The sequence below is a fragment of the Diaphorina citri genome, unplaced genomic scaffold (genome assembly GCF_000475195.1).
Source record: "Diaphorina citri unplaced genomic scaffold, Diaci psyllid genome assembly version 1.1 scaffold33, whole genome shotgun sequence".
Taxonomy (NCBI): Eukaryota; Metazoa; Arthropoda; class Insecta; order Hemiptera; family Psyllidae; genus Diaphorina; species Diaphorina citri.
The window spans coordinates 35065-48930 of record NW_007377470.1 but is presented as its reverse complement, the minus strand read 5'-3'; the positions used below and the strand labels follow the sequence as shown (position 1 = coordinate 48930).

Sequence of the window (13866 nt, the reverse complement as noted above, 5' to 3'; positions counted from 1 at the left end):
TAAGTTAAAGCTTTAAATAGGTACAGGCCATATAGGTGAATAGGAACCTTATACGACTTGCACATTGCATTGGAAATATCTAATACAATCACTGCTCAGTCAGTAATCACATTGTAAAGTCTGATACCACAAATAACCCTTTTGGTAGTCCAGTATTAAAACATATTTACCCCTAAGGTCTACTTCATGTTGAAATTAATGACTTATGTCTTCTGAGTACCTTTGTAGACGTTCCGGGCACACGTGGATTTTTTTTTTACGTTCCTATAACGAGTACCTGCTTTTATTGTGCAAAGATAATGCCTCAAGATTTTAAATGAAGGAAAATGACATGGAATCTTCTTATTTGAGTGTTCTGTCCCTATTTGTTCAGTTGTTGAAACCGTGTTTGAAGAAGCAAGTATAAAATCTTTTTACATAACTTATGGGTTAAGTTAAAGCTTTAAATAGGTACAGGCCATATAGGTGAATAGGAACCTTATACGACTTGCACATTGCATTGGAAATATCTAATACAATCACTGCTCAGTCAGTAATCACATTGTAAAGTCTGATACCACAAATAACCCTTTTGGTAGTCCAGTATTAAAACATATTTACCCCTAAGGTCTACTTCATGTTGAAATTATTGATTTATGTTTTCTGAGTACCTTTGCCCGTAGACATTCCGGGCACACGTGGTGTAATTTATTTATTTATTTTTACAAATTTACGGATTGAAAAAGAAAAAATCCATTTTTACAAATTACAGAGACTAATAGGGTACTTAGATCTAAGCTTACGTACTAATATTAATAAAATCTAATAAAGAGAAGAAGAAGAAGAAGCAGATAGATAGATAGATAGATAGATAGATAGATACAATGTAGATATAACCAGGTTAGTATGGAAATTTAACCATATGTCAATACATAAAACTAAAATATGTCAACAGCAACCTATGTATGAGTGAGTACTGTTTGTGGGGATTGGAATTAGACGAGTGATTACTGATTGGTACCTACTGTTTATCTACTGCGGAATTTTTCCATGCACAATCAAAACAGTCTGATCGTCAGTGGCGGATATCCCAATCCCGGGCCCCCCGCGGGGCCCCACAGGGGCATTTTGCGGCCCCTAAATTTAGTAGGCAGGTAACGTATTAAAAATACCTGTCTAATTTGGAGTATTCACTCCTTAGGTAATTTCTGTTGACCCGAAGGGCTCCCGGAATAGTACCTACGCCACTGCTGATAGTCTTTGTTTACAGACGACTAATTATTTAAATAGGGTCAGCCTGACTAGCTGCGACTGACATGGTTTTAGTTTTGGCAGGGTTCTTTACAGCTGGATGCCCTTCCTAAAGCCGACCCTCTCTATTTACCCGGGCTTGGAACCGGCATCACGAATGCACTTTCTTGTGCACCCCTTTGGCTAGGTTTAACAATACGATCAATCAAATAAATTCTAAATTTGGCGATCTCGATTTTTTCCTCGACTTGATGAATTGGTGATATGGTAAGTGAAATATGTCAATGTTAGGATTACTTGCCACCTCAGTATTATATGATCTCAACATGCGGTACAATCTTCTTTTTCCTAGCCTTTTCCCATTTAAATAGGGTCAGCCTGACTAGCTGCGACTGACATGGTTTTAGTTTTGGCAGGGTTCTTTACAGCTGGATGCCCTTCCTAAAGCCGGCCCTCTCTATTTACCCAGGCTTGGAACCGGCATCACGAATGCACTTTCTTGTGCACCCTTTTGTCTAGGTTTAACAGTACGATCAATCAAATAAATTCTAAATTTGGCGATCTCGATTTTTTCCTTCGTGGAGAGAATGGACAACGTCCAAAATTTATATCAACATAAATTTGTAGACTTGGGGGTTACTATATTGTATTTATCAATTTTAACTGTCAGACAAAGTAATTGACTCACTGAGTGTCGCTTGCAAAAATCTTGTTCGCCACGGGTTAATGTTGTTAAAAATAGGTAGGGTCTCGGGCCTTAAACGTAGTGATGGACATCCTACTTATAACATCATGGGATTGGAATTAGACGAGTGATTACTGATTGGTACCTACTGTTTATCTACTGCGGAATTTTTCCATGCACAATCAAAACAGTCTGATAGTCAGTGGCGGATATCCTAACCCCGGGGCCCCCCGCGAGGCCCCACGGGGGCATTTTGCGGCCCCTAAATTTAGTAGGTAGGTAACGTATTAAAAATACCTGTCTAATTTGGAGTATTCACCCCTTAGGTAATTTCTGTTGACCCGAAGGGCTCGCGGAATAGTACCTACGCCACTGCTGATAGTCTTCGTTTACAGACGACTAATTCAGACGAAGAATCCATATTGTAAATGAAGTTTGATTAAAATGTTCCAACAATAACAAGCTGCAAGCTTCTAAGTATTCGTACCTAGTCATAGTTAAGAACGAGCTTTTTTTTTTTAACGAGCAGGTTATTTCTTTACACAGCGCCATAGGTTCATTGTCCCTTGGGCTCTTACTAGAATATCTTAACCGCATGATTGAAGACCATTTTTTATTCTTCTCGTACCATCCTGTTTCAAATTTCTGTCTGGTTATTAAGGTGGTTTTTATCTTCGCTGCTGATCTTTGCTAGATAAAACGGTTTTAAGGCAGGTACTTGTATAAGTGGAATTTCGTATGGTTGTTGGTTATTCCTACCTACCACACGAGATTTTGAAAGAATCTTCGCTGCTGATCTTTGCTAGATAAAACGGTTTTAAGGCAGGTACTTGTATAAGTGGAATTTCGTATGGTTGTTGGTTATTCCTAATTTCCTACCTACCACATGAGATTTTGAAAGGTTTTTTCCTCGTTTCCAGTTCACCAGTGTTTCAATGGACAAGTGCAATGTGCGCTGTCCAAGAAGTGCATTCCTCACAACTGGCTGTGTGATGAGGAGATGGATTGTAGCACGGATGATATTGTCGACAACACGGATGAAGACTGGGACAAATGTAAGTTACCTTAGAGCAGGGATTTCCAAACTGTGGTCCGCGAGAAGGTTTCAAGTGGTCACCACGAGGTCCCAAAAGAAGAAGAAGAAGGGAAAAAATCCATTTTCTATACAGGGGGAAAAATGGACTTTTTTCCCTAAAAAAAATAACTTTTCACTTGTTTATTTTCTCAACTTGTTTCAGACTTCAGTCAGTGGTCTGTGATCGTTGAAGCGTTTAGTTGGAAGTTGAGTTTTGAAAGAAACGAAATTTTGCTCGTCTCACAAAATTATAATGGGTATTCAAACTTACAAATAGGTTACTTACAGCGGATCGTTTGGTACTTATTTCGGAAATAATCAGCCATTATGTCAGGGGTTCTCAACTTTTTCAATGCCTAGTACCATCTAACTTATTTGTATTCGTATAAAGTACCGCTAAGTAGCGGGTTCGATTACCGCCCGTGGACTGCACCACAGGTTGAGAACTGCACCACTTACAGTACGTAATGATGTTGGTAATTGGAATGCATGACTTTGTGATGGGTTTGTATTGTATTTTCGTAACATTTACGGCGAGAAGGTGCAGATATAATGAAATGTCTTGAACTTTCATCTTCTCTTAACCTTTAGCACTAGATACACGATGTATGGTCTATTTACTCTTTCTCGACTGGAGGGTAGTGGGGAAGTAATGAAGGGAACCTAATAAGGTGTCGAATAACACAATGTCATCCTATCCTAGTTGATGTTTGTTACTTGAACGGCTTGGCTGAAGCTTGAATGTGGTCTGCTTTGAAGTTTTAGCTTAACTCCATACACAAAAGCCCAATCCGAGGCTTAGGTGTAGGGGCAACTTTTTGACCTTTTTCAAAGTTTTGGCGTTAAATAGCGGCCGAATCGTCCATTTCTCGAGTTCCGGCCCACGGACACATTTGATCGTCATAAATTATCGAAGCTGTCTGCAAAATTTGAGCGACCTGTGTCTAAAGGTAAAGTCGTGAGAAGCGCTAGTTCCTTTTAAGCTTTTTCCCTGTATATAGCCCTAAATAGCGGAATTTTGGTCCGGAATAACGGCCGAACCAACGGTTCGGTCTCGTGTTCACTTAAGATAAGCTACGTCGAATAGGGTTGGTACTAGAACAGTCCAAGCTACGCCGCGGCTAACTACCTATTCGTATAAATTTCTGAACTTATTTGCTGTACCTACTCCTGAACTTATAAAAACAACACAGGTGTCAAGGTTAAAGCAAAACATGTAGGGAGGGTTGGGGTAATTTTGAGACAGGTGCAGAGGTACCAACATTAAGGTCCGTATCACATTGGAAGCGTAGACACGAGACTTTTAGTAGCGGATAGTCACCTCCAAAACCAAGCGTGTAAAACTGATAGAGAATCTCTATAGACTCTGTATCATTATCATAGGTTTGGTTTTGTAAATGTCAGTTTCTTTGTGTTATTATGTCACAACTTTGGTGCTCACTGCAGCATTGTAGGATTTTCCCAATCTTATATTATAAGAACGAATTCTCAACGGAACACACACGCTTGCCCTCGAATTCAACCATCGCAATCAATCGCTGTGCTTTATTCAACAACAGAACGTTTCATCGGTGCGGTTGCGGTGCGCTCAGATCAACGATTTGCTCAATTCTTGGGACTTGCCTGCTCCTGAAATATTTCCGCTGGATGGTAAGATAAAGATTCATATTTTACTAGTGTTTGACCCGTCCGGCGTCCTTTGTACGGGATCAGCGCGGCGTAAGAGGCATGACTTTGAACCACCGCCATTTTGAATCAGAATGGAATGCGAAAAATTTAAGCAGCCTGTGTCACCCTCAGTACTCTTCTTAACAACCACAAAAATCAAAATCGTCCAAGCCGTTTTCTAGTGAAAAGAGAATAAAAACAGGTCTATCAGCGTTACAGACAGACACGGCACTTGGTAAAACAACTTAAAATCAAGAGGGAAAATGATAATAATGAAAAAAGCTTATTGTTATCATTTTCCCTGACATGAAGCAGACATGAAGAGGAAGACATCTGATAGAGTAGAATGGAGAGCTATAAACCAATCTTAGGATTGAAACAGATGATGATGATCATTTTCCCTCTTGATCTTATATTCTATTCTAATTCTAATTTGAGAATGTCTATAAAGGAAGGGCCTTTTTCTTTACTTTCCCCCCCTCAAAATTGATAAATCTCATTTCGGCAAAGACTGTATTCACAGACAGACACGGCACTTGGTAAAACAACTTAAAATCAAGAGGGAAAATGATAATAATGAAAAAAGCTTATTGTTATCATTTTCCCTCTTGATCTTATATTCTATTCTAATTTGAGAATGTCTATAAAGGAAGGGCCTTTTTCTTTACTTTCCCCCCCTCAAAATTGATAAATCTCATATCGGCAAAGACTGTATTTGACACTTAGGTTTCATTGATTTGCCTTTCTTATTTTCCATTCTATTTTGAGGATGTCTATAAGTCTATAAAGGAGGGATCATGTTCTATACTTTTTCCCCCAAATTTGGTCCCTCTTTCATAAATCTCATTTGTTTGACTGTTCCAGCTATGACGCATGTCGCTTTAGACTGGATATCGGGCAATTGGTATTTCCTGGATGATGGTAGAGAGGCTCGAAAAAGCCGGCATGCACGGAGAAAATCGATCCCCGCTCGTGACGAAAAATATTCAGTGGCCTAGCAGCTTGGTGATCGATTACAACCAAGATATTCTGTACTGGTGTGACTCTCATTTGAACACAGTCGAGTCTGTACGCGTGGATGGGAGTGAGAGAACGGTAAGTCTCGACCCGGAAGTCCTGGGTTCAAATCCCGGAGGGGGCGGATTTTTTTTTTTGTGTTATTGTCTATTTCGTACATCGACCCGTCCCATAATTGAATCATTATGGATTGATTGATACTGTCTACCTGCTTCTGTGGCGTGTGGCGTCGTGGTCAAGGTACTTGCCTAGTAAATAGGAGGGCGCGGATTCAGTCTCAGCTGAGGCTGAGAAGGCACATAACAATGGAGCTCTAAGGGTTAGGCGGTAGAGAACGCCTCCTGCGTTAACCTTGCCTAGTGGTAACTTTCTACACAAGAGTCTATTATTATTTCAAAGATGGATGGTCCTACGTTATAATATAGTATAGGTGGTCGAATATTACGAAAGTGTACCTTGTAGTTCCTGTTAATTTTCTTTATTTAAATTGAGTTTTTCTTGTAAAAAAAAAAAAAAAAAAAAAAAAAAAAAATACCTTTTCACTTCTTTATTTTCTCAACTTGTTTCAGACTTCAATGGTCTGTGATCGTTGAAGCGTTTAGTTGGGAGTTGAGATTTTTCTTCGAATCAGCTCAGTAAAAAATGCAAAAGTTAAAATAAAATTGCATTTTCATTAAATAAGAATGGGGGGGAGGGTTGCTAGACATTTTGGAGGAAACCCCAGAGTTGGGGGTTTCCCTGCAAAGTATATACCGTTCCCATGATATGGTCATTTTTCAAGACCAATTTTCGCAAAGCTCGAGTTTACCTTCAGGATTCTTTTTAATAGAATGTCTCATGATAATGTATTTATTCTTGTAGTTATTTATTTATCCTCAGGTCACATTTATCCTTACATGTATCCTTATTTATCCTCAGGTCACAATGCAGTCCTGTGTCATCCTAACGAACTCCGCTGTGGTTCGTCCAATCAATGTGTCGCTCTGTCCAAATTCTGTGACGGCAAACCTGACTGCTCCAATGGGGAAGACGAGGGACCTTTTTGCAGTGAGTATGAGCACGAGCACAACACGACAAACTTCATGTTGTTGTTGTTTTTGTTGTAGCGGCTTTAGCTTTCGCCGAATGACGATAGCAGAATAAAGAAAAGGTCTTTTTTGTATCTGCTATACACCGGGGTGATGGTCTCTAGCTCTAGCCATGTTAATTTGGCTGGCTTTTGGCCATGCCTCGGGATGAACTAGCGGGATTCCGGAGCGAAGCGACGGAATTCAGCTAGTATCTCAATAATCCTAAAATCCAATATTTACCTACCATGCTGGCATCGGTCGCTATGCACATTTCTACGTCATAGCTACTCATTTTCCTCACGAGGTTGAGTGGGCCCCGCAACAGCCAGTCACGGAATCAATCATTTGCATGATAGGTACAGATTTCTTGACCCCGCCGGGAATCGAACCCGGGTCTCCCGCGTGCTAGGCGAGAGCAGTGACCACTACGCCATGGGAGCTGACCTATAGGTTTGGTTTTGCAGGCGACTACGTGCTACTAAAAGTCACTCCTCAACACTTCCAATGTGAGAAGACATGATTATAGTTGGTGGCTCAAAATAGCACTCGTCTCAAAAATTACCCCAACCCACCCTACTTATGTTGAATTCAACACAGGTCCAGCCATTATCTCTGAAAGTTCTGTAACAATATGAACAAAACCCTATGGCCTTATCCCGACTGGGAGCCTAGGAGCCGGTTGATAGTGATAAGGCTGATCAATTTTAGTAACGTTCTCTACCACCTGCCTTAGGCCAGCCACTCACTATCAGGTACCTGTCAGGTGCACCTGATAGTGTCTGTACTCAATTTGATTAGTAGTTTTTAAGTAGGTAGTCAGTCGTTATCGAACTTGACAAAATTTGCCAATTGGATTTTGGGCTCCTTTGGGCTCTTTCGTTTGTTTGGTGTCTCTCTGAAGCACTTTTTCCTATACAATTTACGGGACTATTTGTACACACGAGCTTGGAATTGAAAAGAAAGTTAGACGAGCAACAATAAGTTTTTTTGCTGAAAGCAAATGACGAGAGAACGGGGTACAAACTCGAGTTGTGATATTAAATTCTATTCGAATGAAAATTTCGTATTGACATTTGTACCTAGCGACTTCACAATATTCCGTCTACCAGTTTATTGCAAATATTCAAACAGGGAATATATGGAAAAAGGGGACCAATCGATAGGATTTTATCAGTGGGAAATTTAAATGTTAACCCATGAGGTGCTTCTTATCTAGTACCTATCTAAATTACTATACCTTGTATTCAGGGAACTGTAGGACTGACTCAGAAAAAGTCTAGTCGGGTCCAAAATGTGTTCCCCATAAAATGTCAAATAAGACCTTGGTTAGACTGCGGGGGTAAAGGGACTTTTCAGTCCCATCCCAGCAGGATAAACAAGGTACCTATATTCTATTCTATTCAACCTAATTACCTTCCTTTTTACTTTCCTTATCCTATAGGAAGGAAAGGGTCAGTTTTTAGTGCCAAAACACTAGTTACAATAGAAGAACACCCAAATAAGCACCATTCAATAGGATAAGGAAAGTCGTGTGATATTCACACCAGATTTTTTTACTTTTTGGTTGGTGTGTCCAAATTATTTACGTGATGTTTTCCTGATTTCAGATGCAGAATGTACTCCAGGCCAGTTTTCCTGTGGGATGGGCAAATGCATCCCGGAGAGCTGGAAATGTGATGGTTTCGTAGACTGTCTGGAAGATGGAAGTGACGAACCTAATACGTGCAGTAAGTTTTTATTTATAAGGATTGATATTGATTCCTATTGGGTCCTTGAATGTTGGGCCCGATGGGGCTCCAGGGTTCTATAAGGGCCCCTTTTGAGAAATTCTTTGCTTTGGCCTAGATGGGGCCAATGAAGGCTCCTCAAGGACGTTTATTTCTGAGTGAGTCCTTCAGTTCACGGAAGCACTAATATGTATTTTTAATCCCAAAGATCACTTACTTATATCTTAAGTTCTAATTTTCGAAGAATGTAAAATTTGACGGAATTGTAATGCGAAATTTTTGTGTCTTATCTCTTTCTCCTATCAGAGGAAAAACTCATGTCAATAGTTCAAAATCATGAAAAGATAAATAATTTATTAATACAATCTTCTTTTTCCTAGCCTTTTCCTATTTAAATAGGGTCAGCCTGACTAGCTGCGACTGACATGGTTTTAGTTTTGGCAGGGTTCTTTACAGCTGGATGCCCTTCCTAAAGCCGGCCCTCTCTATTTACCCAGGCTTGGAACCGGCATCACGAATGCACTTTCTTGTGCACCCTTTTGTCTAGGTTTAACAGTACGATCAATCAAATAAATTCTAAATTTGGCGATCTCGATTTTTTCCTTGTTTCCAGTTCACCAGTGTTTCAATGGACAAGTGCAATGTGCGCTGTCCAAGAAGTGCATTCCTCACAACTGGCTGTGTGATGAGGAGATGGATTGTAGCACGGATGATATTGTCGACAACACGGATGAAGACTGGGACAAATGTAAGTTACCTTAGAGCAGGGATTTCCAAACTGTGGTCCGCGAGAAGTCAATACATAAAACTAAAATATGTCAACAGCAACCTATGTATGAGTGAGTACTGTTTGTGTATGTAGGTGTAGTTATGTAGGTACTATTTATTATTTGATTGACTTGATGAATTGGTGATATGGTAAGTGAAATATGTCAATGTTAGGATTACTTGCCACCTCAGTATTATATGATCTCAACATGCGGTACAATCTTCTTTTTCCTAGCCTTTTCCCATTTAAATAGGGTCAGCCTGACTAGCTGCGACTGACATGGTTTTAGTTTTGGCAGGGTTCTTTACAGCTGGATGCCCTTCCTAAAGCCGGCCCTCTCTATTTACCCAGGCTTGGAACCGGCATCACGAATGCACTTTCTTGTGCACCCCTTTGGCTAGGTTTAACAATACGATCAATCAAATAAATTCTAAATTTGGCGATCTCGATTTTTTCCTCGTTTCCAGTTCACCAGTGTTTCAATGGACAAGTGCAATGTGCGCTGTCCAAGAAGTGCATTCCTCACAACTGGCTGTGTGATGAGGAGATGGATTGTAGCACGGATGATATTGTCGACAACACGGATGAAGACTGGGACAAATGTAAGTTACCTTAGAGCAGGGATTTCCAAACTGTGGTCCGCGAGAAGGTTTCAAGTGGTCACCACGAGGTCCCAAAAGAAGAAGAAGAAGGGAAAAAATCCATTTTCTATACAGGGGGAAAAATGGACTTTTTTCCCTAAAAAAAATAACTTTTCACTTGTTTATTTTCTCAACTTGTTTCAGACTTCAGTCAGTGGTCTGTGATCGTTGAAGCGTTTAGTTGGAAGTTGAGATTTTTCTTCGAATCAGCTCAGTAAAAAATGCAAAAGTTAAAATAAAATTGCATTTTCATTAAATAAGAATGGGGGGGAGGGTTGCTAGACATTTTGGAGGAAACCCCAGAGTTGGGGGTTTCCCTGCAAAGTATATACCGTTCCCATGATATGACCATTTTTCAAGACCAATTTTCGCAAAGCTCGAGTTTACCTTCAGGATTCTTCTTAATAGAATGTCTCATGATAATGTATTTATTCTTGTAGTTATTTATTTATCCTCAGGTCACATTTATCCTTACATGTATCCTTATTTATCCTCAGGTCACAATGCGGTCCTGTGTCATCCTAACGAACTCCGCTGTGGTTCGTCCAACCAATGTGTCGCTCTGTCCAAATTCTGTGACGGCAAACCTGACTGCTCCAACGGGGAAGACGAGGGACCTTTCTGCAGTGAGTATGAGCACGAGCACAACACGACAAACTTCACCTTTGCCAACTGTAGAAGGCTAAGAAGAGGGAAAGTAGTTGAGAGACTGGAAGTGAGGGGGAGGAAAAGGAGAGGGAGGCCGAAGAAAAGGTGGAAGGATTGTGTGAATCAAGACTTGAGTGAGAAAAATTCAACAGGACATGAGGCACACATTAGGGCTGCCTGGAAGGTACTGACAAGAAACGCCGACCCTAATTTTTCTTCGTCTTTTCCCGTGTTCAGATGGGGTCGGCATTTTTCGTCAGCCTCTCAATCAGCCTTTGAGTGATTGCTTTGGGCTGACATTTGGTTCTGGCTACAAAACTTTTACGAGCGGATGCCCTTCGCACTCGACCTTTGCTATATCTTTAGCAGGGAAAATTTTAGGCTGTCCTCACTGTTTAAAGTCCCCCAGCCAGACAAACAAGGTATTCTATTAGCTCATTTCTTTACCTTTATTTCCAACAGACAACAAAGCTGATTGCGAGAATCTGAAATGTTCTCACAAGTGCAGTCCCACACCCAGAGGTGCAATGTGTTTCTGTCCCGCTGGCCAAAATCCAAACAAAACCCAGTGTGTTGGTAAGTTATCTTTTTTGTTCAATCACTTCAAATTATCAAGGTGTATTTTCATTTCGATAAACTCTCGGAACCGGAACCAATTACCTTTTGGAAACTGCATTGGCACCTGTACTAATCATTTTATTTATATTTATTAGAGTGACCTATTTTAATTCAAAACTATCCTTCATTATTTCAGATGCTGATGAGTGTTTGATCGACGGCTCTTGTGATCAGACTTGCACAAATACTCATCTCTCCTATGTCTGTTCTTGTACTGAAGGATACACCTTGAGGCCGGATGGAAAGAGTTGTACAGCTGTTAATGGTATGTATGTGTCCGAGTATTCAAGAGACTCTCAACCTGTAGGTGCTGGGTTTGAATCCCGGCCAGGGCGGAAATTTTTTGACCAAACTTTTCCGTTCATGGATGGACATGGGTGTAAAAAAAAAGTGCCTTGAAATAAAGCGAAAGCTGTGCCGAGGTATAACTTTTTCCCCTTATCTATATATGTTTATATTTTATGTACAATAAAAAAGCATATCTATATAAATAAAATTGTAGATTTGTCTAATCTAAACAATTTTTCAAAAGTATAACCTTCTACACTTACTACAAAGTGTAAACATTCTAAATTGTGTTTATTCTCATTTCACAGTACCACAAGACGAGCCAGCCAGCATCATATTCAGCTCCACCGTCGACATACGGCGTATACATCTCAATGGTTCCTAATAATGATAAATAATAAAATCCTGAAACAATTACCCTATGTTGAGTCGAGAGGTTTTAGCCTGTGGCCATCTGACTGTCGCTGTAAGATGGAATAAATTTCTACTACCAGGACCTATATGGCAATCTAATTGACTGTCTGTATGGGCTATGTGGATTGACCATGCTATACAGTCGGGAATTATAAAACAACTTCACAAGACTCCTCATTGCTTGAACTGTGGAAGAGAGATTAGCCGGCGGCATAGTAGTCGGGTCGTGCTGCGGACGTCAAGAACACTAGTGAGCACTAGACTGGTGTTCAGTTTCTAATGTTTCCATTGAAAACAACACTAGACCTTGGATGCTTGGGAATTCGGCGACAAACTGCCCACCTTCTCTCATCAAACCTCATTCAGTCTGAATTGCGAACTCACTTGGGCCTCTTTATTTATTCCCCACGCCGCGTCGCTATACGCGGTGTCAACTCGACGTTCACTCTGCGTCAGGAGTGGGGGTAAACCATAGATGTAGAAGGAATAGAAGACGAACTCACCGCCTTTCCCGTCTGATAAAAGTGAGGCAAATTTTCGAGTGTGCGACACTAGCGCTCTCTGGCAAGAGGGGCATGTAATCAGAAAATTTCCTTTATCCTAATGTAATTTTGATGACTTTCTTTTATGATTATTTCTTAAATAAAGGATTTTCAAGAAACTTCTCGGAACTGAACTTATTCTTTGTACTGTTATGCAAGTCCTACAGTATATTTTACCCTATAATATCCCGCCATTCCTGAATTTAAAGCAATTTCCTAGAACACCTTTTTCGTCATTTTTTTGCGCGAGGACGCGGGAAATTTCAAATTTATGGAAGATGATAAAGATGATATTAAGGATTTAGCCAGCCTAGTTGGTAGTGCGTCTGCCTTATAAGCCGCGGGTTCGATTCCCGGCCGGGGCGGATTTTATCATGATGGGATAATGTTCGTTCTCGGAACGGCTGGCTTTCTACTATCGATCCTGTCTTCCTTCTCTCTTTTCGATTTCGGGACGATAAGACCCTAGCAGTTACAGTTCCCTCTGTCAAACCTCTTTTTTAACAGATCTTTACTTACACAATGTTCCCCTCTTTTCTCTTGTCTGCCTATTGCTCTCCGTCCTTCAACTTCCATTCGACTGACTTTCTTTCCAACGTAATCCTCATCCCTTCTCATCACGTGACCATTCCCCAAATTAAGTCATTATGTAACCTACCCTTATGTATGCTTGGTAAAAAGAACTCAAATTCTTATATTGATGTTCTAGGAACAAGATCTGTAAAGTTTATTGTACTTAAAAATAAAATAAATGAGTTTATTTAAATTTAACCACTGTAAAAGGGTTCTCCAATAAAGCGTAAAGATTTTTTTTGTGCAGTGTTCCCCTCTTTTCTCTTGTCTGCCTATTGCTCTCCGTCCTTCAACTTCCATTCGACTGACTTTCTTTCCAACGTAATCCTCATCTCTTCTCATCACGTGACCACTGTAAAAGGGTTCTACAATAAAGCGTAAAGATTTTTTTGTGTCCTATCTAAGCATGATCAGCATGGTATATTATTCTTTATTTCAGACCAATTCCAATGTGAGAGTGGAAAGGTTGAGTGTATTGACAAGTTCCTGATGTGCAATGGAGAGAAGGATTGTACGGATGGCTCAGATGAAGAACAAGGTCCTGGTAAAGCCTGTGGTAAGTCTATCTGATCCTTTAGCAAGTCCTCATAACTAACAGTACCATCCCTCACTAACATCATCATTGAAGTATGTATTTAGCAACATCTCTAGCATTTTTTGCCATGTCGTAGCATGCCCAATTGTCCATTCCGTAGTATATCCCATATCAGATGGTCGATAGGAGACACAATACTTCTTATAGAGCAACCTCCATAGCCGAGTTTGTATCACAGTAGGCTTGCACACCGGAGGCCCCGGGTTCGATTCCTGGTGGGGTCGAAGTTTTTCCGGCTCTGTGCTTAGAGTTCGGGGTGCACTCAGCCTCGTGAGTACAATTGAGTAGCTACTTTTATCGATTAGA

The 13866-nt window shown here is 40.4% G+C and overlaps 1 protein-coding gene and 1 non-coding gene across 2 annotated transcripts in view; one reads left to right on the top strand and one right to left on the bottom strand.

The window, feature by feature from the left end:
- LOC103511456 (low-density lipoprotein receptor-related protein 1B-like) overlaps positions 1 to 13866 on the top strand; it is a 48171-nt gene that overhangs the window by 2892 nt on the left and 31413 nt on the right. The window contains exons 2-9 of the mRNA XM_026825173.1: positions 8353 to 8472; positions 9086 to 9220; positions 9709 to 9843; positions 10380 to 10508; positions 10993 to 11106; positions 11285 to 11413; positions 11745 to 11813; positions 13405 to 13514. Coding sequence (XP_026680974.1) covers positions 8353 to 8472; positions 9086 to 9220; positions 9709 to 9843; positions 10380 to 10508; positions 10993 to 11106; positions 11285 to 11413; positions 11745 to 11813; positions 13405 to 13514 — 941 coding nt within the window. The remainder of the gene's footprint in view (positions 1 to 8352; positions 8473 to 9085; positions 9221 to 9708; positions 9844 to 10379; positions 10509 to 10992; positions 11107 to 11284; positions 11414 to 11744; positions 11814 to 13404; positions 13515 to 13866) is intronic.
- On the bottom strand, positions 7114 to 7185 carry Trnaa-agc. Its single transcript has one exon. It is a non-coding gene; the product is annotated as a tRNA-Ala (tRNA).